A 26,219-nucleotide genomic window follows, 5' to 3' on the forward strand; every position below is an offset into this window, starting at 1 on the left:
GGTAGGTGAAAAATATAATAATCTGCATTTCTCTGATGACTAGATCTTGATATGTTAAGTACATCAGATCTCTGCCTGACATACAATTTACAAAGATCTTTCCCCAGGATGGCATTGCGTTTTCTTGAAATTTTTACAAACAGTTCAAGCCCTTCTTGTAATTGTAATTTCTTCCAATTCTTTCCTAATTATGTTCTTCTATTTCTAGATCAATTAAATTTTCACTTGTATTTCTTTCTAGTTTGTTTACGATTTTGTTTTTTACATATGCAATTATTTTTTGTTGTAGGATACACGGGGAAAGCTTTTTTTTCTTCCCCATAATCAAGTCTCCTTCACTATTAATTTTCCTTTCCCCACTCATCTATGATGCTATCTTTACTACCTAAAGAATTCTTACATATCTTGAGTATGTTTATGAGCTTGAAAACTGGTTTTCACTGTCTGTCGGTTTTGGGGCTAGTACTACTTTTTTTTTTTTTTTTTACTTACTTTTCCACTCATTCATTTAGAACCATCACATTGTCTTCCAGGAAGCTTTGATTCTTCCAAAAAGACACCACTGCTGCCTCCCTTTTTACCTTTATAACATATAAAATTCTGCTTTGAATCAGTTAACAGAGTTGATCTTTCTCAATTATATTCTTGAGAGCAAGCAACAGATACACTATATATTCATCAAAATCAAATTATGGGATTTGTTATATTAAAAGGTAACAATGGCGGAACATTTGGCCAACAAAATGAAAACAGGCAAGTCCCTCATTTGACTAAGGAACATCATTGTGCCGTCCATGATGAAAAGATTATAAAAGTTAGTGAACCCGAGATTCTGCTTTAGGGAAATCACCACTTCGTAGAGGAAAAAGACATGTAAATTTATGTGACTAAACACAATATAACTAAATAGTATAAAATAAATAAAATAAGTACGTACAAGGAAAGAGAAAAGTAAAAGCTAAGTGAGCCGTGGGTAGTGTCTCAAGCAGGGGACATACACATGAGCTGGGTTATGGAGTTTCTTAAATGTCAGAAAAATTTGCAGTTAACCTGAATGGCAAAGTGGATCAATCCAGATTCTTTAACAGAAGTTACATTAAGGTAGACTTCATTCTGAGAACTTTTTACGGAAGCCTAATGAAGTATGGCCAAGCCCAGGAGCAGCTCTGCTCGGAAGCCCTTTCGTTAGCACGAACTTGAGATGACTAGAACCCCACAGAGGCGAGAATTAACTCGTGTGATTGTGTGAAAATCAGACATGAGGAAAATAAGTAAACTTTTACCCACGTGAGGCTTCTATAAACCACTTACTGGGGTTGGTTTGAAAGCAATGACTACAGAGTCCTTGTTGTGACAGCCAGCACACTTCGAGGCCGCAGTCTCAATTCCTAGCCCTGCGCCTCAGGCTCGGTGGAGCCCAGGCCAGATGTTAGCACAAGAACTACTGACGTCAAGTAAACGTGACGTCATCAGCACAGACGCAGTCTCACAGGGAGGGGCCTCTCAGCTCACCTCTGAACGTCAGCTCCACGGAGCAGCGAGTTGGCCGCCTAGCGCTCTGCCCTGAGGGTCCGAATAGTCAGAGCTGCGGGAACGGAAGCGCCGAAGCGGCTCAGGAGCTGATGGGCGGTTACCCGTCTCTCGCCTAAACTCTTATCCTCGTCCTCTCTGAGGCTCAGGCTCGGTCCAGGCAGCAGCGCGCTCACGAGCCCGCCGCTTGTGGCGGTTACGCGCACGTACGCTCGTGCGCACGTTCCCTGAGAACCCGGAAGTGCGAAGGAGAGGCGAGCCACGTGGGTGGAGCTGGAGCGCAGCTCGCATGGGGGAGTCTATCCCGCTGGCCGCCCCGGTCCCGGTGGAACAGGCGGTGCTGGAGACGTTCTTCTCTCATCTGGGTATCTTCTCTTACGACAAGGCCAAGGACAATGTGGAGAAGGAACGAGAGGCCAACAAGAGCGCGGGGGGCAGCTGGCTGTCGCTGCTGGCGGCATTGGCCCACCTGGCTGCGGCCGAGAAGGTCTATCACAGCCTCACCTACTTGGGGCAGAAACTAGGTACCTCCGCCCCGCCCCCCGGTGCCCCTGAAGGAGGAAGGAAAGGGAGTATATTCCCCGATCGGCAGTGGCTTGGGTTCCCAGTCTCTGTCACTCGTAGCCGCTGGCTCAACTCTGCACTCCCAGGTCTCCTCCCACCGATCCCTTCCTTCCTTCGGCTTCCACAAACCCCGCCCACGGGCCTGCGCGGCAGTTAGATTGGCCAACTGGGTGGATGTTCTTTGCAGGGCTGTGCTCCGAAAGGATGGCTGTATCCATTTTTCTCATGCATGGATTGGTGCCATAAGTGAGAAGTTACGCAAACTCGCTCTCTAACCAGTGACACTGCGGCGAGAGGAGCAAAACTTGGCAGTACAACCTAGTTAGAATTAATAAACACTATTGTCTGGCCTCTTAAGGCTAAGGCCGAGAGAATTACAGATGGAGTCCTACCCCGTCTTCGTAGACCCTCAATAAACATTTAATGAATGAAGAAAAAAAAAAAAGAATACTGGACAGGAAAGGCAAGAAATATGCTTAACTCTAACAAGAGGGGTCTTACAGAGAAAATGGTAAACACGCTTATCATCCCACGATAAATCTTGCCCCTGAAAATCAAATGCAGGAGCTGATTCAGCTGATTTTCACTAGTAGAAACAAACAATATGAGTAGAACAGAAAGAAATAATATATGTGAAAGCCAAAGGCTATACATATAAAGTATTACTACTAATAATTACCGATATTGTGAATTACAGAGTTTTTAAGAGTCTTTTTAGTGCTTTGGCCTATTTTAGACTCTTTAATATCAGAGGCACAGGGTCTGGTATGAATGAAGGACATATGTACAATATAAAATAGAAGACTACAACTGTGTGCAGATTCCAGTTTGAGTTTTTTTCCCCCACTTTCCTTATATTGCCAGAAGGTGATCCTGTACATCTTGCTTTCTGTAAACACCAAAGGGGCAGGACTTTCTGAGATCTTTGCTTTAGCTTTTCAAACAGTATCTTGTTATTTAGTGTGTGGACTTGTTGGCAAGAATTAGTCAGGTAGTTTCACCTTCTGTATTTTTTCCTCCTTTCCTACAATGGCACTTTTCATAAATTTACAATTGCTGTTGCATTATTGTAATTCCCTTTCTATGGACTGGCAAATTGTGTGTGTGTGTGTGAAGTTGTGTGAGTAGGTGACAGAGCCTGTACCAGAATACCTACCTTTGAACTGTCAGATTGTGTTTGTAACCATATGACTTATAAAAAATTGTAGCTGTATTATAATTTACATACTATGTATTATGTAATTTACATATTATTATGTATATATGAAAATGAAGACGATCCTGGCTATAAAATTGATGGTGGGTAATTTTCTGGCAGTTTTGGTGTTTTTAGATTCCCCTGCCTCATGAAGATTGGTAACTGATCCCAGGGTCACGTTTCTTAGGTTTTTTCTTTTAGCTCACCTATGAGAATTTGGTAACCTGTGCCCTCACTCCCCAGAAAAATATATGTGTAATACAATTTTGCATATAACCTGAACATATTCAGTCGGATTTCCTAAAGCCTATGTATGTTGTTGTTATTGTTTAGTTGCTGCTGCTGCTAAGTTGCTTCAGTCGTGTCCGACTCTGTGTGACCCCGTAGACGGCAGCCCACCAGGCTCTCCTGTCCCTGGGATTCTCCAGGCAAGAACACTGAAGTGGGTTGCCATTTCCTTCTCCAATGCATGAAAGTGAAAAATGAAAGTGAAGTTGCTCAGTCATGTCTGACTCTTAGTGGCCCCATGGACTGTAGCCCACCAGGCTCCTCCATCCAATTGATTTTCCAGGCAAGAGTACTGGAGTGGGGTGCCATTGCCTTCTCCGTTAGTTGCTGAATCACGTCCAACTCTTTCTATCTCATGGACCCTAGCTTGCTAGGCTCCTCTGTCCATGAGATTTCCCAGGCAAGAATACTGGAGTGGGTTGCCACTCTGACCCAGGGACTGAAACCACATCTTCAAGCAGATTCTTTACCCGCTGAACCACCTGGGAAACCCATAGCCTATGTATGCTGCTGCTGCTGCTGCTAAGTCGCTTCAGTCATGTCCTGTGTATAGACCTCAGTTAAGAAATCCAGTCTAAAATAGATTACTAAAAAAAAAAAAGGAAAGAAATCTACTCTAGTTTACATTGTATGTGCCTGGCTTTATGTGCCTGATGTGCATAAGAACATGCGCAAGGCCATCACTGTCTCTGACTTGGATTCTGTGAAGTGGCTCTTATTATGTAAAGTGATTAGTTCTACAAGGACCCCAGCTTGCATGGCTGAGCCTGAGGGCTGTGCTTTGAAATTGATCCACAGGGCAATTTACACTATGAAACATCCTCAGGGCTATTGAGGCTCCCAGCTGATCTGTCATTTCAGAATAAATGTTCTGAAAATGGCATGTTTAATGCCTCATAACTTATTCCCATATACAGTAAATGTAGGTTCCAGATGTAAAGTTTTAACTCTGCAAATACCTTATGGTTTTTCGGTATGGGAATGTTTGTGGTATCAACGTGCTTACAAATATGACTTCTTGATTATTGAGTTGATGCTCCCATTTTGTTAAAAACTTGGGAAAATTTTTGTGTTGCCACTTAACACAGTCCCATGTTCTTCAACTACTTTGCTGTTTAGAATACTTATCTGGGTTTCTTTAAAAAGCAAAACAAAAAGTTTATCTGTACCTTTTGAACATATAGAAAGCATGGTTTAAAAAAGTGAGTCTTTTTGACCGTACTTTTGTGACTGTTTATTGGAGGCCTTAGCCATGAATCCTGATTATGAATGAAAGGATGGGACTTTAGACAAAGGACAGAACTGACAGGGAGCCTTCTGTTCCTGTTTTGGTCAGTTGGAGAACTCTGGGGCAAGTGCTTATCTTATAGCCTTCTCCATACTCTGAGGGGAGAATATACTTATTTGGGAAAAGAAAGTATGGTGGCTCAATACCTGTGAAAACGAAACCAACTGGTGTCATTTACAGGGTCTCCGAAGTGTTCCCGTACCACAGTGCTTTATGTCTCAGCACGGAGAACTCAATGAGATCAAAGTGAGAGATGAGAAGTGATTTAAAAGAATAGAACTATTGTGAGGCTTACAAGCGGGTGGGTGAGAAAAGCTGCCCCTTGTGAACTTAACTGAGCTATAGTTTTATAATCAAAGGAAAAGTAGCAAGGAGAAGAACTCCTTAGTCTTCCTTGAGAAGACGTCATGCTTCCTTCATCGGCTCTTCCTCCAGGTTGGGCAGGGGAGTTTTCTTGTCCAAACATGGTCAAGCTAGGTCCACAAATCATTGTTTTTTGTGTGTCAGAGAGTGTGTCAAAGTGGTGATCATTAACTTACTGAGCTCACTGGGCAATCTGTGAGGCTCACGCCTCCATTGTTTTATTGTTTGGGGGCTTGTCTCATGCTTCTGCAGCATGGTTTTATTACTAAGCAAGCCTGCTTGGTTTTGTGTTTAAGCAAACCTGCTTTTTTGAATAATCAGTAACTTACAAGGGTCTCCCATATTTTTCCACTTATAATTGCCTAGTGGCTTTAACTATTTAATTCCCTACTTTGCCCCTTTCACTCTGTTGCTATCACTTGTGGAGGACTTTAGAAGGTCATACTTTTCTCCCCTTTGTTTTGCTGTTGGAGAGTTTCCTCGACGTGGTTGCTGGAAGTTACCATGGTAGAAAATGACTTACCTTGAGAACTGATGTTTAAAGATTATCATTAGCAAAAAGTTGTGGATTAAAATATGCTTAGAAATTTTGCATGCTCCTTTAATATACTTGCTACTTGAAATTTCATGACATGAGATAGACTGTTGAAATCTTGAAAAATAATGAGCTTTCATGAAAATAGACTTCTAGAAATAATTCAAAATAATTGTATTTTATAAATTCAAAAAACTGAGACAAGAAAGAAGTCTGGTGTCTCTGATTCCTTGTTTCCCAGCATGAAGAAAGGCCACTCCCCATTGGATATTCCAGTGTGTGTGTGTGTATGTGCTCGTCATGTCTGACTCTTTGCAACCCCCCAAACTGTAGCCTGCCAGGCTCCCCTGTCCGTGGAATGTTCCAGGCAAGAATACTGGAGCGGGTTTCTTTCTCTAGGGGATCTTCCCCACCCAGGGATTGAACCCGAGAGTCTCCTGCATTGGCAGGTGGATTCTTTACCACTGAGCCACCTGGGCTTCCCATTCCTTAGCAGGACAGTCACCAGATAGGCTTGTGCTCCTGAGAGCTTTGAGAAAAAAGACCCATTTAAAAGAAATGAATTGGTGGTCTTTCCCTTCCTTAAAGTGTCAGTTAGCTTGATTTCACATACTAGTAGTGTATGTTTATTGATAAGCTTTAAAAGCTATTCTTTATGTGGTGTTTCCACATCAAATGTGTGTGTGAATGTTTAGTTGCTCACTTGTGTCCAACTCTTTGCGACCCCATGGACTGTAGCCCGCCAGGCTCCTCTGTCCATGGAATTCTCCAGGCAAGAAGGAGTGGGTGCTGTTCCCTTCTTCAGGGGATCTTCCTGTCCGAAGGATCGAATCCAGGCCTCCTGCATTGCAGGTGGATTCTTTACCATCTGAGCCACCAGGGAAGCCCTTCCACACCCCCTAGATAACCCACTTATCTATCAAGTAGCTAGCTGTTCTTTTTCCAGTACTTGAAGCTCCCAGTTGACCACAGAGTTGCAGAAGCCTGACTCTAGTTTTGAGAGCTTCTTTTGTTTTTAATTGGAGGATAATTGCTTTACAATGTTGTGTTTGTTTCTGCCACACAACAACATGAATCAGTCATATGTATACGTATGTCCTCTCCCTCTTGAACCTCCCTCCCACCACAGCCCCCATCCCACCCCTCAAGATTGTCTTGGAGCACCAGGCTGAGCTCCCTGTGTGATACAGCAGCTTCCCACTAGCTTTCTAATTTACTATGCTACTTTCTCAATTCGTCCCACCCTCTCCTTCCCTTGCTGTGTCCACAGGTTTGTTCTCTATGTCTTTGTCTCAATTCCTGCCCTGCAAGTAGGTTCATCAGTACTGTTTTTCTAGATTCCATACTTATGTGTTAATATATGATATTTGGGGCTCCCTAGGCAGCACTAGTGGTATAGAACACACCTACCAATGTAGGAAACAAGAGATGAGAGTTTGATCCCTGGGTTGGGAAGATCCCCTGGAGGAGAGCATGGCAACCCACCCCAGTATTTTTGCCGGGAGCATCGAATAGACAGAGGAGTCTGGCAGGCTATGGTCCATTTGGTCACAGAGTCAGACACGACTGAAATAACTTAGCACCCACACAATATTTGGTTTTCTCTTTCAAACTTACTTCAGTCTGTATTATAGACTATAGATTCATCCATCTTAGTTCACCTGACTCAAATTCATTCCTTTTTATGGGCTTCCCAGGTAGTGCTAGTGATAAAGAATGTAAGAGACGTGGGTTTGATCCCTGGGTGGGCAAGATCCCCTAGAGAAGGAAATGGCAACCCACTCCAGTATTCTTGCCTGGAAAATCCCAATGACAGGGGAGCCTGGCAGGTTTTAGTCCATAGGGTCGCAAAGAGTCAGCCATGACTGAAGCAACTTAACACAACACACACACACACACACACACACACACACACAGCATTTCATTGTATATATGTACCACAACTTCTTTATCCATTCATCTGTTGATGGATATCTAGGGTTGCTTCCATGTCATAACTATTGTAAATAGTGCTGCAGTGAATGCTGGGTTACATGTGTGTTTTTGAATTATGGTTTTCTAAGGGTCTATGCCCAGTAGTGGGATTGCTGGGTTGTATGGTAGTTTTATTCCTAGTGTTTTAAGAAGTCTCCCTATGGTTCTCCATAGTGCATGTATCAATTTACTTTCCCACCAACTGTGCAAGAGGGTTCCCTTTTCTCCACATACTCTCCAGCATTTGTTGTTTATAGATTTCTTAATAATGGCTGTTCAGAATGGTGTGAGGTGATACCTCACTGAGATTTTGATTTGCATTTCTCTGATAATGAGCGATGTTGAGCATCTTTCATGTGTTTATTGGGAGAGCTTCTTATATCAGTTAGAAATGGGAGGAAAGTGAAAGTCGCTCAGTCGCTCAGTCGTGTCCGACTCTCTGCGGCCCCGTGGACTATATAGTCCATGGAATTCTCCAGGCCAGAATACTGGAGTGGGTAGCTTTTCCCTTCTCCAGGGGATCTTCCCAACCCAGGAATCGAACCCAGGTCTCCCACATTGCAGGCGGATTTTTTACCAGCTGAGCCACAAGGGAAGCCCAAATGAAAGGGAAAGGGTTTAGCTTTATTGATTATGTGCTTCGCTCCAGGCTTGTTGCAAACCAAGTGTTATTTCATTGTGTCTTTTTAGTTTCATGTTAAAGCAACAACTAAGGCTCAAAGTGGCTAAGTGAGTGCACGTCACACAGCTTGTAGATTTGGAAGCTGGGATTTGACACCAAGTCTTTCAGCCTTCCAGAGCTTTCAGCTTTTACTCAGTACTCTCGTTACCTTCCTAACCTAACAGATTTTGTCCTAGACCTCAGCACAAATGTCCATTTATTTCATACCATCACTTTACAAAATCTGCAAAGCTAGACTGAATACAGATGGAGAAGGAAGGCAAACCTTCCAGGATACAGTCCTGTATAGCATGTTGGATCCATCTGTGTGTACTAAGTCACCTCAGTCGTGTCTGACTCTTTGAGACCCTGCGGACTGTAGCCCTCCAGGCTTCTCTGTCCATGGGATTCTCTAGGCAAGAATACTGGAGTGGGTTGCCCTGCTCTCTTCCAGGGGATCTTCCCGACCCAGGAATCAAACCCACATCTCTTCGGTCTCCTGCATGGGCAGATGGACTCTTTACCATTGGTGCCACCTGGGGATCCACCTGTACCATATGGTTTTTGCTTCTATTAGTAAGAGAAATGATATGACTGCTAGCCAGTGTGATTGGGCAGTATATTGGAGAAAACACTTTTTAAGTATCAGTAGTTTGCCTATGGAATCAGAAGTTAAGTAAGATGACCATCCTCATGAAAGTGAAAGTCGCTCAGTGGTGTCCGAGTCTTTGCAACCCCATGGACTATACAGTTCATGGAATCCTCTAGGCTAGAATACCGGAGTGGGTAGCCTTTCCCTTCTCCAGGGGATCTTCCCAGCCCAGGGGTCGAACACAGGTCACCTGCATTGTGGAGGGACTCTTTACCAGCTGAACCACAAGGGACACCCAAGAATACTGGGGTGTGTGGCCTGTACCTTCTCCAGCGGATCTTCCTGACCCAGGAATCAAACCAGGGTTTCTTGCATTGCAGACAGATTCTTTACCAACTGAGCTATCAGGGAAGCCTGACCATCAGCATAGGTTTGCTCAAAGTTGAGGGGGTTTTCAGGACATGGCACTAAGGATTTCCTGAGAAGCTAGATTTTTAGTACTAAAACCTGGACAGTCACAGATAGACCGGGGCAAGGTGGTTGCCATAGTAGTAAGGGATATAAGAATCCTTTCTTGAAATACAAACTGGGCAATGAATTGTGAAATGTTTCATTCATTAAGAGAAAATTTTACAAAAGTCTTGATATGTAACTTTCCCTCCTAACTGGCATGTTTAGAATACTAACTCATTCATTAAAGCTTTCTGTGAATTATCAGCAGAGAATTTAAACTGTCCTTTGTCTCTGAGATTTTTAATATTCCTAAGACTTCCTATTTTAAACCTGTCCTGTTTCTTTTTGTTCTCCTAATGTCTTGCCTCTGAGCCTTTGTTGGGGTACAGAATTGCTTAAGACAACATCTATGAAACTGGCCCCAGAAATATAGTTTTTCATGTATTCATACAGAAGCAAAGAAATGATGTATATGCCATTTGAACTTTTTCAACTGTTGTAAAGAATGTATTTGGCCTTACTTCTTGCTGATTTCCTTTGGAACCCCAGAGTTAATAGGAGCAGTTATTTATAATTGCTTCTTACTCTTAATAATTCACAATGTGGTACTTACTGTGCTATAACCTATAGTGTCAACCTTGCTAAGAACACTAACATTTCCCTTTTTCCTCCTGGGATCCCAGTAGGCTGTGTTTTCCATTTTCTAGTATAGCTTAAAAGAAAAATAAAACTCCAAAGCCAAGATGAAGTTTTCTGATATACCAGGAATAACAACAATGTCTCATAATTGGGTATTCTCTTTTGTTTTAAATTCCTAAATGTGGAAGGAGGGCTTTTTAGAACCAGGTTCATGTCACTTGCCAAGTTAACTATCCTCTGAATTAGATCTGAATCCTTCATTGAAGTGGGGTTGGCACGTGGGTAAGGAAAACTCAGTGGTAGTCTGCCTGCCAATGCAGGAGACGTCGGTTTGATCCCTGGGTCGGGAAGATCCCCTGGAGAAGAAAATGGCAACTCACACCAGTATTCTTGCCTGGAATACCACCAGGGAAGCCCATTCCTGCCTGGAGAATCCCGTAGACAGAGGAGTCTGATGGGCTACAGTCCTTGGGGTTGCAAGAGTCAAACATGACTTAGCGGCTAAACAACAAGGCAACAGGAAAATCATACACAGGTCCATTGCTACACAGATGAGTGATACCAGGCATCCACTTAACTTACTCTCCAGTGAAATTACGAATCACAAAATATGTAGAAGTCAGAGAATACGGTAGATGAAAAATCATTGAGCTCAGTGGTTTGGATTGTTTCCTTCTAGATGCTGGCAAGCATTCTGTGGGTCTGGCTTCTCTTCCTTACCTGCTTCTGTCATTTGCCTTCCAGGGGGCCAGTCTTTCTTCAGCAGGAAGGATTCCATTCGCACCATCTATACTTCCCTGCACAACGAGCTGAAGAAGGTGGTGACTGGCCGTGGTGCCTTCGGGGGGACCGCTCCACACGTGGAAGAGCTCCTTTCCCACCTGTCAGAGCAGCTCTGCTTCTTTGTTCAGGCTCGCACGGAGATCGCAGACTTCTATGAGAAGATGTACACTCTCAGCACACAGAAGTTCATCAATGCTGAAGAGCTTGTTGGCCTTTTGGACACCATCCTCAAGAAATACAGCTCCAGGTCAGTGTAGGTGAGGAGGGAGGGATGGGATGGGGCAACCTTGCAATTCCACGCAGAATCTCATAGAATAATTGTGAAGGAGAAATGGCTGTATTGCATTTTATATATGTTAATTAATCAACAGGCATACATTGAGCAGGGCTTCCCTGGTGGCTCAGTGGTAAAGAATCTGCCTGCCAGTGCAGGAGACACAAGCTACCTATAGAGAAGTGAGATTGGTTGTAATGTATTACTTACTGTCAGATCCAAAGAGCAATTCCAAAAGAATTTGAATGGTGCTGTGGACATCATTGACTGTGAATGACTCAGTTTTATTTTGGGGTCCTTGGAACCTGGCATAGAGCCTTGCACATAGTAGGTGCTCAGTAATTTTATGATGAGCTAAATGGAAAGTGATGACTTTGAAGAATACCACTCCTTTGGACTTAATGAGTTCAGATATGTTTGCTTAAAAAAGAAAGGCAGATATATTAATTTATATTCCCAAATGAAGGCTAATTAATGCTCATCTGATTAATAGATGAGTAGTGGGCAAAGTACAGAGATTATAAGAGACTATATGGAGGAGGTAGAATCTGAGGAGACTTAAAAATTTTCTTAAATTTTATATTGGTGCATAGTTGATGAACAATGTTGTATTAGTCTCAGGTGTACAGCAAAGTGCTTCAGTTACACACATATATGTATCTATGCTTTTTCAAATTCTTTTCTCATTTAGATTATTACAGAATATTGAGCACCATTCCCTGTGTTGTACAGTAGGGCTTTGTTGGTTATCTATTTTATTTTTTTAATATTTCATTTTATTGGTGTATAGTTATTTACAGTGTTGTTAGTTTCAGGTGTACAGCAGAGTGATTCAGTTATACACGTACATATATTTATTCTTTTTTAGATTCTTTTTTCTTATAGGTTATCACAGAATATTGGGTAGAGTTCCTTGTGCTAATACTAGGTCCTTGTTGATTATTTATCCCTTCTCCCCATCTTTCCCCTTTGGTAACCATAAGTTTGTTTTTGATATCTCTAAGTGTGCTTTTATTTTGTAAATAAGTTCATTTGTATCTTTTTAAAATTAGATTCCACATATGATATCACATGATACTTGTCCTTCTCTGACTTACTTCACTTAACATGATAGTCTCTAGGTCTATCCATGTTGCTGCAAATGGCATTGTTTCATTCTTTTTTACAGCTGGGTGATGTTCCATTGTATATGTGTACCACATCTTCTTTATTCCTTTGTTGATGGACATTTAGGTTCCTTCCATGTCTTGGCTATTGTAAATATTGCTGTAATGAACATTGGGATGCATGTATCCTTTTGGATTATGGTTTTCTCTGATACACACTGCTATATTTAAAATAGATATATAGACGTCAATCCCAAACTCCCAATCTATTCCTCTTTGAGAAGATTTTTAAGGGCAGGTAGGATTTTGAAAGCAAAGGTTGGTAGAAAGAATGGTTTTTTCATATCTGTGGTTTCTCCCTATTTGTGACTCCACATCCAAGGATGAAAAGTATTTACTGTTGAAAAAAATCTGCATGTAAATGGACCTGTGAAGTTCAAACTCATGTCATTCAAGGGTAAACTGTATTCTAAATTATCTTTTAATTTACTTTTAATAGGTAATATATTGTTGCTGTTCAGTCGCTAAGTTGTGTCCGACTCTTTGCAGCCCCATGAACTGCAGCACACCAGACTTCTCTGTCCATCACAGTCTCCCTGAGTTTGCTCAGACTCATGTCAATTAAGTCAGTGATACCATCCAGCCATCTCATTCTCTGTTGCCTGCTTCTCCTCTTGCCCTCAATTTTTCCCAGTATCAGGGTCTTTTCCAATATATTAACATGGCTCAAAATTTATAAAAGTGCAAAAGAATACAGTAGTGAAATTTTACCTTCTGCCCCTGTTCTTCAGCTAAATTCCCTTCCTGAGAGTCACTGAATGTTAACAACATTTTTCTGTCATTCTCAAGAGATAGTCTATACATATCAATACACACATTTTCTTTTTTTAAACAAATTTTACATGTTTTCAAATTTTTTATGTTTGGAAGTATTGTTTTATTTCTCCCTCAAATCCGATTAGTATATGTTGTCTCTTAATAATTTTCTTAAACCAAAAACTATAGTATAACTGGAGATATGATTCTTAGGATGAAGGATCTTATGTGGTCATTCCCAAATGCTAATGTGAAAGTGATTTTGTTGAACCATTTCAGGAGCTTAAGAAAAATACTTATATCAGGGCCCTTCTTTCCCAAGAGAGTAAGATCTAGCAATTCTGGATGGGGTATCCAGACACCTGTCTGCTTTAAAAGTTTCCTGTGACACTGATACGTAAGTCTGCAAGAAAAATTGAATAAATAAGAGAATGATGCCAATACTGGATATATGGGGTATGGAGCCTTATCAGTGTGTGTGCAAGTGCCAGTGTGTGTGCAAGTGCCGGTGCGTCTGTTGTATCATAGTGATGAAGTTAGTAGTGGAGAAGGCGATGGCACCCAGGCGATGCCTGGGAAATCCCATGGACGGAGGAGCCTGGGAGGCTACCGTCCATGGGGTTGCGAAGAGTCAGACACGAATGAGCAACTTCACGTTCACTTTTCACTTTCATGCGTTGGAGAAGGAAATGGCAACCCGCTCCAGTGTTCTTGCCTGGAGAATCCCAGGGATGGGAGAGCCTAGTGGGCTGCTGTCTATGGGGTCACACAGAGTCAGACACGGCTGAAGAGACTTAGCAGCAGCAGCAGCAGTGGTTTAGTTGCTTCAGTTATATCCAACTTTTGAGACCTTATGGACTGTAGCCTGCCAGGCTCCTCTGTCCCTGGGATCTCCCAGGCAAGAATACTGGAGTGGGTTGCCATTTGTTTCCCCATGGGGTCTTCCCAACCCAGGGATAGAACCCACATCTCCTACATTGCAGGTGGATTCTTTTCCACTGAGCTCCAGAAATTCCCCATAGTAATGAAAAGTTATTACTATTTAACTGTTTTTATTTTGTTAGACTTGTGATATATCAACTTTGAATCTTCTTTGAAACACCCCAACTTCTCAAAGCCCTGGGAATTTCTTCCACTGCAGTAGCAAAAGCCCAGATTTCATTCTTGCAGATCTTAGGGCACTTGTCTGTACCCCTCATCCTGCTGAATGGATACTGATGGAGTTGGGCTGTAAGATAACACATGATCAATAAGTATTTTCAGCTATAGACATTCTCCACCAATGCTACCTTCGTCTGCTTAATAGGGAATTACTGATCACAGACACATCCTAGTCCAAAAATGATCTACATTTAGATGCTTTGCGTTAATTTGAGCAATATAAATTCTTTAGAATTATTGAAAAGTTGAAATTTTGTATAATATATTGATTTGGGGGGAGAAAGTAGAATTATTTTTGATACAAAGTAACATGATTTACCCTTTGCTTTCAGAGTTGAGGAGGAAGCATGTTTTGTTTTTTCCCCCTGGAAGCCAGTTGTGCTCAGAGTAGAATGGTGTTAAAGGTTTCCTCTTTTGGCAAACTTACTACATTGTTAAGCAAATAAAAATTCTTGTTTAAGAATCATAGTCATTTGTGATGCTGCATTTTAAATTGAACAATTAACAATCATTTGATTAATCATTAACGTTAATCATTCTCTGTGCCCTATAGAAAGAATAATACAGATTTAATTCTTTCAGGGTCAGTTCAGTTCAGTCTCTCAGTCGTATCTGACTCTTTGACACCCCATGGACTGCAACATACCAGGCTTCCCTGTCCATCACCAACTCCTGGAGCTTACTCAAACTCATGTCCATCAAGTTGGTAATGCCATCTAACCATCTTATCCTCTGTCTTTCCCTTCTCCTCCTGCCTTCCGTCTTTCCCAGCATCAGGGTCTTTTCCAGTGAGTCAGTTCTTTGCATCAGATACTGGAGTTTCAGCTTCAGCATCAGTCCTTCCAATTCTTTGGCGCTCAGCTTTCTTTATGGTCCAACTCTCACATCCATGCATGACTACTGGAAAAATCATAGCTTTGACTAGATGGACCTTTGTTGGCTATCTAAATTGGTCATAGCTTTTCTTTTAACAAGTAAGCGTCTTTTAATTTCATGGCTGCAGTCACTATCTGCAGTGATTTTGGAGCCCAAGAAAATAAAGTCTGTCACTGTTTCCATTGTTTTCCTATCTATTTGTGGTGAAGTGATGGGACCGGATGCCATGATTTTTGTTTTTTGAATGTTGAGTTCAGGGTCAGGGTGTCTACTATTCCTTGAATACTTTTAAAGGGAAGTAGAACTTGGGTTTCTTCCCCAAGGAAGCATCAGTGGAACATTTTTTGATTCTGTAGAATTTGTTTTGAATTTATTTACCTGTTATGTACAATGGGCATAAGAGAAAATTCTGGCTAATCTTTCTGTTTCATGGTTAAAGCAAAACTAGAATATTGATTATAAATGCAAATTAATATATACTCTCCTAAAACAAGAGCTTTTAATTGAAGTGCAATATTTTATGTTATTATACAATATAGTGATTCACAATTTTAAAATGACCTATCCCTTTTATAGTTATTATAAAATATTGGCTGTATTCCTTGTGTGGTGCCATGTACCCTTTTTATGCCATGCCATGCAGCATGTAAGATCTTAGTTCCCCAACCAAGGATCTGTAATTATTCATTCTAGACAGCTTTTTAAAGTCCATCTGGTATAGCAATAATATTCTATTAAATGGTTTTTATTCTTTAATCATAATTTTATAGCTAGTATTTAAAGGACATTTTAAAAAATTGAGTTATATAAGTTTATTTGCCTTTGGTGGGGAGGGTTGAAGTAGAAAAGGATAGCTTTAAACCTTTGCCAGGCAAAGATAGACACACTAGGTTTCTGCCTTGAAAAACTATGTGTTTCCTGTTTGCATTTTAGGAAGCACATTTTGTTTTTTAATCTGAATGCTTCAAATGACAGAATACTCACCATAGGCAGAACTGTAATTTGGTTTATTAGGCTTTATGTGAAGAAAGCTGAGCACCAAAGATTTGATGCTTTTGAACTGTGGTGTTGGAGAAGACTCTTGAGAGTCCCTTGGACTGCAAGGAGATCCAACCAGTCCATTCTAAAGGAGATCAGTCCTGGGTGTTCATTGGAAGGACTGATGCTAAAGCTGAAACTCCAATACTTTGGCCATTTCATGTGAAGAGTTGACTCATTGGAAAAGACTCTGATGCTGGGAGGGATTGGGGGCAGGAGGAGAAGGGGATGACAGAGGATAAGATGGCTGGATGGCATCACTGACTCGATGGGCATGAGTTTGAGTGAACTCTGGGAGTTGGTGACAGACAGGGAGGCCTGGTATGCTGCGATTCATGGGGTCACAAAGAGTCAGACACAACTGAGCGACTGAACTGAACTGATGTCCTTTTTCCTTCAAAAAAGATTTGTAAGGATAACACTGTTAATGAAACAGTTGGTTGCATGTGTGTAGTTCAATAAGGTTAACTATTGCCCACTGAAAATTTCATAAGCAAAACCAACAACAGTGCGGTTTCTGTGGGACACATTCTACTCTCGTTAATTGACATGCCTAGATCTTAACAGTGAAGACTCGAGGCTTTCCTGTGATCTTGCCCCAACCCAACTTCTCCAGTTATCTAAGACCCATCAAATGCTTTAAATTGCATCCAAACTCTGAGTGAAAAGAAAGCAGCTTCAAAGAGAAAACAGGATTTTAAGCAGAAAGTAAAAGTGAAAGTGAAGTCGCTCAGTCGTGTCTGACTCTTTGCAACGCTATGGACTGTAGCCTACCAGGCTTCTCTGTCCATGGGATTTTCCAGGCAATAGTACTGGAGTGGATTGCCATTTCCTCCTCCAGGGGATCTTCCCAACCCAGGGATTGAACCCGGGTCTCCTGCATTGTAGACAGATGCTTTACTATCTGATTTCCAGAGCCCCCCCTAAAAAAACCAAAAACAGTCCACAATCTAATGCATTCCCCATAAGTATTTGCTATTTCCTACCATAGTTCCTGTTACTTAGTTTGCTTAGAATATGCTTGAATTTGTATCAGAGGAAATACTACCTCTTCCCTTTACCCTTTTTTCTAGCTGGGGACCCTTTAGCAAAAGACAGATTAATGCGAGAAAAGCATACAAATGTATTTAATATAGTTTTCATGTGGCCTGGGGGCTTCCTCATGGCTCAGAGGTAAAGAATCCACCTGCCAATGCAGGAGACACTGGTTCAATCCCTGGGTCAGGAAGATCCCCTGGAGAAGGAAATGGCAACCCATTCCAGTATTCTTGCCAGGGAAATGGACAGAGGAGAGTGGTGGGCTACAGTCCATGGGGTCGCAAAGAGTCAGACACGGCTTAGCAACCAAACAACAATGTGGCCTGGAGTCTTCTTAAGGAAATGAAGATCCAAAGAAGTTGTTAAACCCGTGTTTTTATGCTAGATTTGATGATGAGTGAGAGTTGTGGGGAAGAGTGGTATGAGCCAAGTTTCCTGAACTGGGAGAAACAGCAAGGCCTGTTAGTTCAGATTTCTCTCTGTGACCTTTTGTCTTTGGAGATAAGAATGCTCCTTTCCTCAGGGTACAAGGAGGGGCCCTCTTACTTGAGGGTTTTATTACCTGCTTCAGGAGAGGGCCGGAAACTCCTTCCTGCACATGTCATTTCTCAAATTCATTCAGCTTAAAATAGTCAATATACCAGGATGCCATAGAGTTCTATCTTGTATCAGTTGTTGCCACAATCATTCTGTATAACAGACCATCCCCAAAGTCACACTTTCAGGCAGACAGGTCAACTGGGAGTTGTCTGATGTAGGCTGGGCTCAGCTGGATAGCTGTGCTGAACATATTGCTCTGAGTGGGCTTGGCTTTTTGTTGTGAGCTGTGGGCTTAGTCAGCTACACGTGTGTTCATTCTGAGCCCAAGGTTAGAGCGGAAGCAGCTACCTATGGTGAGGACCCAAGTGCAAAAGAACAAGCCCAGTCAAGCTCATGTTAAGCTTTTGCCTGCATCAGATCTGTTAACATCCCTTTGGCTAAAGCAAATCACATAACCAATCCATGGTCCAGGGTGGGAAAGTACGCCACCTCTGGTGGGAGGGCTGCAAAATCACACAGCAGAGGGGGTGGAATTGGAGTGGTTAGGAATTTGGGGCTTGAAATTTAAGCTTTGTGGGTCAATTTAAACCTGTCTCCTCCATGGCCTACACAACCTTTCAACCAAAAGGAATTGTTCCTTTTTCTAAACTGTTACTTGATCTGTACCCATCCTGAGAGAGATGTTGCTTCCTACCTGTATCCATTATAAACGCCTCCTTCCACCAGGTTAAGTCCTGTAGGGCAAACCTTTGGCTAATTCATCTTCATTTCGTCAATGTGTTTGTATCTAAATTTAGTAAAATAGTTGTTTTAAGTGGGATTATATATTTTTTTGAATGTGGTGAAATTTACATAACATAACATTTACTGTTTTAATCATTTGTAGGTGCACAGTTCTGTGACATACCCTATATTCACATTGTGCTCCAGCTTTATTTTTCATCAGCCCTCTGCCTTCTCACATGCGTGGGCCTCCATGCTTCTTTTGGAAGGAGCTGCTTGATGGGGAGCTGTGAAGGAAGCAGTGCATGCTTGAGTTCTCTCTCTTTCTGTCTTCTCTTTTGGCCTTTTTTTGGAGCAGGTGTTCTCTGCAAATGGTTGTCAGTGTATTCTGTACTCAGACTCTTTCAAGCTCGCTGCCATAGCTGAGGTGTGTGTTTTTGAAATTATGATTTAACAGACCACCACCACCACCCACCCCATGGTCTGAGATGTGAATAGGTATAAGGCACAGAGCTGGAATGGGAAGATGATACAACGTAATGCTAATCTCAAAGTCTTGGCAGAATAACATCAACATGAAATTTTAGTTCTTCTTGAAAAGATGAAAAGTAGCTTCGCCATTCACATTCATCCTAATAAACATTGAACATTTAAACACGTTTAGTATGTTTATCGAAGACCTTGTATGGAATTCTTTCTAAAGGTTGGTACAGAGAATTCATTTTCTTTCAAGGAGAATATTGGATATAAATGATTTCCAATTGGAAGCAGAAAAATCACTTTGAGTACTGTTACTTGTGATAGGATGATACCATTTTCCCATTAACAGTCTTACTGTGTTCATAGTTCCTTGGCAGATTTTTCTCGATACCCATGATTACAGAATATTGTGATGCTTAAGGCTTATTAAATGTCAAGTTGCCTAAAGGCTAAGGTGGTAGGAGCATTTCTTAGAATGCAAAGATTTTGAGACATGCTATAGTGTATGTAAGTGTACGTGTGTGTGTGTTAGACTTTCCTAATGTTTATTTCGAAGCATGTAATGTTTGAAGAGTCCAAATTAGTTAATTGAGTGCTTGAGCCAGAGGATTTTTAAAAGACACTTTTATTTATTTTTCTGCACCAGGTCTTTCATTGCGGCACGTGAACTCTTAGTTGCCGTGTGTGGGGTCTAGTTTCCTGACCAGGGATTGGACCCCTTCTGCACTGGGAGCACGGAGTCATAGCCACTGGCCCCCAGGGAAGTCCCTTTACTAGAGGATTTGAGATTCGATTTATTTTCCAGTAGTCATGTATGGATGTGAGAGTTGGACTATAAAGAAAGCTGAGTGCTAAAGAAGTGATGCTTTTGAACTGTGGTGTTAGAGAAGACTCTTGAGAGTCCCTTGGACTGCGAGGAGTTCCAACCAGTCCATCCTAGAGAAAATCAGTCCTGAATATTCATTGGAAAGACTGATGCTGAAGCTGAAACTCCAATACTCTGGCTACCTGACGCAAAGAACTGACTCATTGGAAAAGACCCTGATGCTGGGAAAGACTGAAGGTGGGAGGAGAAGGGGACAACAGAGGATAAGATGGTTGGATGGCATCACCGACTCAATGGACACGAGCTTGAGTAAACTCTGGGAGTTGGTGATGGACAGGGAGGCCTGGCATGCTGCAGTCCATGGGGTCTCAAAGAGTCGAACATGACTGAGTGACTGAACTGAATTTATCCTTCTGATTCTTTCAGTGCCTTATTAGACTACACCCTCCAACCATGTTTTAGCTTCCCTTTCCTAGAGGATGTTGACTATAAAATGCCAGTAATACAAAAAACAATGTATTATTGTTATGTGAATAACTGCATCCTATTTATAACATGATAATCAGTTTCTACCTTATAATAGTCAACCTAGTTTGGGATCTCGTAATCATAATCTCATATTTTTAGGATTTTAAAAACTCTAGATATACTTGTGATGATTTTTTTCCTAATTGTTTAATTGATAACCAAAATTTTCCTCTTCAACCAGGGCCAAAACAGATGTGTGTGAATCTTCTGTCTCTTTGACAGTATGTTGTTGCTGTCATTCAGTCACTAAGTCACGTCCGACTCTTTGCAACCTCATGGACTGCAGCACACCAGGCTCCTCTGTCTTCCACTATTTGAGTTTGCTCAAATTCATGTCCAATGAGTCAGTGATGCCATCCAACCATCTCATCCTCTGTCGTCCCCTTTTCCTCCTGCCCTCAATCTTTCCCAGCATCAGGATCTTTTCCAGTGAGTTGGCTCTTCACATCAGGTGGCAAAGTATTCAAGCTTCATCATCAGTCCTTCCAATGAATACTAAAGGATGATTTCCTTTAGGATTGACTGGTTTGATTTTGCAGTCCATGGGACTCTCAAGCATCTTCTCCAGCGCTGCAGTTCTTTGGCACTCAGCCTTCTTTATGATCCAACTCTCACATCCGTACTTGACTACTGGAAAAGTGAAAGTGAAGTCGCTCAGTTATGTCTGACTCTTTGCGACCCCATGGACTTTAGCCCACCAGGCTCCTCCATCCATGGGATTCTCCAGGCAAGAGTACTGGAGTGGGTTGCCATTTTCTTCTCCAGGGTATCTTACTGACCCAGGGATTGAACCCGGATCTCCTGCATTGTAGGCAGATGCTTTACCGTCTGAGCTACTAGGGAATCCCCATAGTAAGTGTAAATATGAAATTTATCTATAGGTATATGTATAAAGTATGGTATAGTCACAGTACTAAGTCACAGTATAAACTGTAATTCTTACTGTAGATCATGGCTAAAATTTTTAAAAAGCATTTTGTCTAGGACAAATAGGAATGAAATCACAGTATTACCTTAACTTTCTTTGTGATATCGTCTCATTTCTAGTTATGTAATTTCTGGGGAAACTGAGGACCATGGGAATGTGGATCAAACTGAGGAGGGTCTAAGTTCAAGGAAGGTGAACTTGCACAGGTTATTACAAGGCCTTGTAAGCCTTTGTTAAGGATTTTAGATTTTATCCTGAGATAAATGGAAAGTGATTGAAGTATAAAATTTTAAAAATTTAGCCACCATTTTGTTTGTAACTGTGATTAAATTATGAAGGGAATCTGGGAACTAGGATTGAATACGGGCTTTCTGGTAAGTGTTCTATCCCTTTAATAAACATTGATTGATTGCATACTGTGTTTCAGATATTGGTTTATCATCTCTACTCCCATCTGAAAAATAGGTTTTATAATCCTTTTGGAGTTACTGTGAACATTAAATAAGGTGATATGTGTTATGTGCACATTTAAGAGATATTTCAGTGACCTTTTCTTTGCCTTTTTAGGATCTAAGCCTGAAATAGAATGTCTTGTTTCGTCATACAATTCCTGGAATAAATAAACTTGAGAGAGAAGTTCTTATAACAGAAATTACCTGGCAGTCCAGTGTTTAAGACTCAGTGCTTTCACTGCCTGAGTTCAACCCTGATCAGGGAATTAAAATCCCACAATCCGTGTGGCATGGCCCAAAACAAACAAACAAAATGAAACAAACAAAAGCTGAGAAAGACTTATAGCTAATTCAGTTTCTCTTTATTTGAAAGGAAAGTAGCGACTATTCTCAATTTCTTTTGGTAACATCAGGCTCTTCCCATGGGAGACTATAACACTGATAAAATCCTGAGATGGTGGAGTTGTCGGAACGATTGTTTAAATAAATCAACATGGAATCTTTCAGTCTTTCCCTTCCCTGCCCTCAAACATAATATTGTTTGTCTGACCACATTGGTTTTTTTTTTTTTTTTTGAGGATAGAAAGTGTCACTGTGGGGTCACATTTCCACTTAACGTGTTCATTTCCCTTCTCACTTTAGATTTCACCACCCCATCCTCAGTCCTCTGGAAAGCAGTTTCCAGCTGGAGGTCGACGTCCTGAGTCACCTCCTGAAGGCCCAGGCTCAGGTCTCCGAGTGGAAGTTCCTCCCGTCCCTGGTGAACTTGCACAGCGCTCACACCAAGCTGCAGACTTGGGGCCAGATCTTTGAAAAGCAACGGGAGACCAAGAAACATCTGTTTGGAGGGCAGTCTCAGAAGGCCGTTCAGCCCCCACACCTTTTCCTTTGGCTGATGAAACTCAAAAACATGCTTCTTGCCAAATTTAGCTTCTACTTTCACGAGGCGCTGAGCCGACAAACGACTGCTTCAGAAATGAAAGCGCTGACTGCAAAAGCCAGCCCTGACCTCTTTGGAAAGATTTCCAGCTTCATCAGGAAATACGACGCTGCCAACGTGTCCTTAATCTTCGACAACCGAGGTTCTGAGAGCTTTCAGGGTCACGGCTATCACCACCCCCATTCCTACAGAGAGGCTCCCAAAGGAGTGGATCAATATCCTGCTGTGGTGTCTTTGCCCAGCGACCGGCCTGTCATGCACTGGCCCAATGTCATCATGATCATGACGGACCGCACGTCCGACCTGAACAGCTTGGAGAAAGTGGTCCACTTCTATGATGACAAAGTTCAGAGCACCTACTTCCTCACCCGCCCAGAACCTCACTTTACCATTGTTGTCATTTTTGAGTCAAAGAAATCGGAGAGAGACTCCCACTTTATTTCTTTCCTTAGTGAGATCTCACTTGCCCTTAAGAACCCCAAGGTTTTTGCAAGTCTAAAACCTGGATCCAAAGGTTAGCAGGTGGTTTGTGTGAAAGGTATTCAAGACTGGGTATTATGTTCTTAATTGCTCTAACGATCTACAGTGGTCTATGATTAGAGGTTCCACCCCATCCCCACCTGGCACCCCTCCCCACCCCTCCCCCACCCCAGGCTTCTTGCATTTCTAAATTCAGGACAAACCCTGCCTGATTGCATTGCACCCTTTATAAGCAATTATGGCCAACTGAATTACATATCCAAAGAGTAGTCTAGGAGGTGGTCATGGATGCTGGTCTCTGCAGTACAGCAAGGTATTTTTTTTTGGTGTTTTCTTCTATTTTCCTGTATTTCATGTAGACTAATATTTATTGGCCTTTGATTCTTATTTCCAGATGTTTTATAGTGTTCCAAACATTGTATTCCAATGTAGTTTCAAACGCCCTGTCTTTCCCTCCCCCCTCTTCCTGGATGAGTAACTGAGATACTATGTAAAACAGCTTTTTTAAAATCAAGGAATATTTTCCAGCTCATGAATTAGCAAATTAACATGAAACTTTAAGTTTTGTGATCAGCAAATTAATATTTTTGATGCCACAATTAGGGTCTTGATGAGAAAGTTCTATCAATTTTTGAAATTGACAGTGAATCAGAATGGTAGCAATAGCATCTGTTTTTTTTTAACAGTTCCAAAGATTCTCAGGGCAACTTTAATAGCCAAGGTTGCTTTTGGGATGACCTGCACATCTAGCTGCATTTGTTTTTACCCTTATAAAGTTTGAATTTTTCACTGTTTTAAGGTTAGTGTAAGCCATTAAGTGGTCATTTCTTCCTTCTTCAGGAAAGGAGCGATTTGGCTCTCTGTTTATCACCTTTCTGTTGAAATGCATGCTCATGTTTGGCTCCTCCCTGGTTATCTTTAGTCTGAAAAAGTAGGCAGTCTTGATTTTTCAGCCTCTTTTAGGCAACTTAACCTACTTCTGTAAAATCAAAATGGAGGTCTTGATACTTGCTAAAAATCTATTGCACATTCAAAAGGCCTCTTCGTAGTTGAGTAATCCACCTACAGTTAAGCACATCTCAACCTGGGTTTCATTCCTGTCTCCTCCACGTTATTTTTAGAAGCAGTGATACATCTTAACACATGCTTCCTTAACGCTTTCCTTCAGTAGGTGTTCATGGGGAAGGAGACAGATCAGTGAAGCCATAATGGGCCGTGGAGACCTTCCCTTCTAGGTTATTGATTGAGAATAAAAATAAGCCACAAAGAGTAATTGAGTAGTTACTATTTGATAGTTCCTTCAAAGCTTGTGTGCAGCATAATGATCAGAGCAGTCCCCTTTCTCATGATTGCATGGAGTCACGGTTTTTTACGGGGTGGCCACAGCAGGCAACCTGGCAGCATTGGCTGAGACCAGAGAGTCTCTTGAGTCTATGTAGGAGGCCTGCCTATCTCAGACCAGACTCCCTGGTGGAAGAGCCCACTGGCCTATTTTCTGTGGAGAATGTGTGTTTTTCTTTTGTTTTTATTTTTTTTTTAAATATGATTTGTGAAAAGCCAGTTTGCTTTACATAGGAAGTAGAGATTTACTTCTGCATTTTATTCACTAAGGTTCAATAAAAATCTGGGCCGATTTCACAACATTTAACTTACATAAAAAATTGAAAACAATTGGAACTAATTAGTCAAATCATTTTTCTTCCTTTTTGTGTTTTTCCAAGAAGCTGAAAAATATTCCTTGGTGTTCATGAATTTTTTTTCCCCCCTAGATGAAACCACCATTAGCCTTAATGATATGGTGTCCCTTTTACCTAAAAGAAATAGGCCTCAGTGGAGCATGGCAGAGAGTGTAAATAAAACATATATACAATATTTAAATACTGAGTCCTCGCCTAGAAAATATTTGAATTGTATATTTATTTTTAAACCTATTTTGGTTCAAGCCAGGAAACAAAGTCATTTTACTCTCTGAGATTTGTCCTTTGAAATCAGTAATGAAATGATCTATAAAGTCTATTCTTTGCTAATGTGAAGTGAAGTGAAAGTTGCTTAGTGGTGTCTGACTCTTTGTGACCCCATTCTCCAGGCCAGAATACTGGAGTGGGTAGCCTTTCTCTTCTCCAGGGGATCTTCCCAATACAGGGATTGAACCCAGGTCTCCCGCATCGCAGGCGGACTCTTTACCAGCTGAACCACAAGGAAAGCCCCAAAATACTGGAGATGGTAACCTATCCCTTCTCCAGGGGATCTTCCTGACCTAGGAATCGAACTGTCTCCTGCATTTCGGGCAGATTCTTTACCAAACAGCTATCAGGGAAGCCCCATGCTTTGCTAATGGGAAGAACAAATGCTCATATTTTCTGTAGACCATTTGCTTTGAAATATGTTTCTAAAGCACAACTTGATCAATGTTTATGGGTAACCAGAAGTGTAGTGAACAATTACCAAGCTTGCCAACAAGCCCATCAAGGAGTGTTCATTTCAGATCGCTGTTTGGACAGAGGGTGAACATTTATGACTTTGTTCTTTGCGTCCAGCCTGGTGTCTGACTGTGTCATCTTAGGGAGTGTGACAGTAAAGCTAAATTCTTAATCCAGGAGCCAATATCCTGTTTATAAGTGCTCTGTACATTTGAAGATGCTAGAGAAAATTTACTTTGAAGAGAGAAAATAGTTATTTCAACCTCACTCCCAGTAGAGTCACTCAGGTGATTGTCAAAATAAGTTCACCCTTTGATCTAACAGCCAACTTGCAATTTTCTTTGGCAAGTTGGCCTCTGAGTTTGACTTCCTTATCTGTAAAATGGGAATAAGGAAATATGGTCTGCTTTTTCCAAAGGATGTGTAAGAATGAACTGAGATCACGCATGTAAAAAATGCTTTGCAAACTTACTTGCATTTGAATGCTGTCAAAATAAAAGATGAACCACTGTTTCTTTAAACTTTTCTGTTCTCATCTTTCTCTCCAGATTGGTGACAAACCTGTACTTTGACATTAAGTTTGAATGGTACTTAAAGAACTAGTTTAGAAGAGGAGGCAGATAAATGTCTAATCAACCCACCTGCTTTACTTATTTTAGAATCTTTGTGAAATGAAAGTCAGGCGTGTCCGACTCTTTGCGACCCCATGAACCATATAGTCCATG

At 41.5% G+C, this 26,219-nt stretch overlaps 2 protein-coding genes across 24 annotated transcripts in view; one reads left to right on the top strand and one right to left on the bottom strand.

The window, feature by feature from the left end:
* The window catches only part of XPOT (exportin for tRNA), a 173,979-nt gene extending 172,255 nt beyond the window's left edge, over positions 1-1,724 (bottom strand). For all 23 annotated transcript variants that reach the window (XM_027967488.2, XM_060412854.1, XM_060412856.1 and 20 more), the window contains exon 1: positions 1,513-1,724. The gene's annotated coding sequence lies outside the window, so the exon portion shown is untranslated. The remainder of the gene's footprint in view (positions 1-1,512) is intronic.
* A 35-nt stretch (positions 1,725-1,759) lies between these two features.
* Positions 1,760-26,015, top strand: KICS2 (KICSTOR subunit 2). The gene is made up of 3 exons (XM_004006500.5): positions 1,760-2,054; positions 10,830-11,115; positions 22,297-26,015. The coding sequence occupies exons 1-3, from the start codon at positions 1,820-1,822 to the stop codon at positions 23,111-23,113; spliced, it is 1,338 nt and encodes a 445-aa protein (XP_004006549.1). The 5' UTR covers positions 1,760-1,819; the 3' UTR covers positions 23,114-26,015.
* Positions 26,016-26,219: the final 204 nt, after the last annotated feature.

Source organism: Ovis aries, chromosome 3 (assembly GCF_016772045.2).
Source record: "Ovis aries strain OAR_USU_Benz2616 breed Rambouillet chromosome 3, ARS-UI_Ramb_v3.0, whole genome shotgun sequence".
NCBI classification, from domain to species: domain Eukaryota; kingdom Metazoa; phylum Chordata; class Mammalia; order Artiodactyla; family Bovidae; genus Ovis; species Ovis aries.

Excerpts from the sequence above, each read along its gene's own strand:
- KICS2 (XM_004006500.5), top strand. The coding sequence starts at position 1,820 with ATGGGGGAGTCTATCCCGCTGGCCGCCCCGGTCCCGGTGGAACAGGCG. Across the intron at positions 2,055-10,829 it reads CTACTTGGGGCAGAAACTAG|GGGGCCAGTCTTTCTTCAGC; the intron begins GTACCTCCGCCC and ends TTTGCCTTCCAG. Across the intron at positions 11,116-22,296 it reads CTCAAGAAATACAGCTCCAG|ATTTCACCACCCCATCCTCA; the intron begins GTCAGTGTAGGT and ends TTCTCACTTTAG.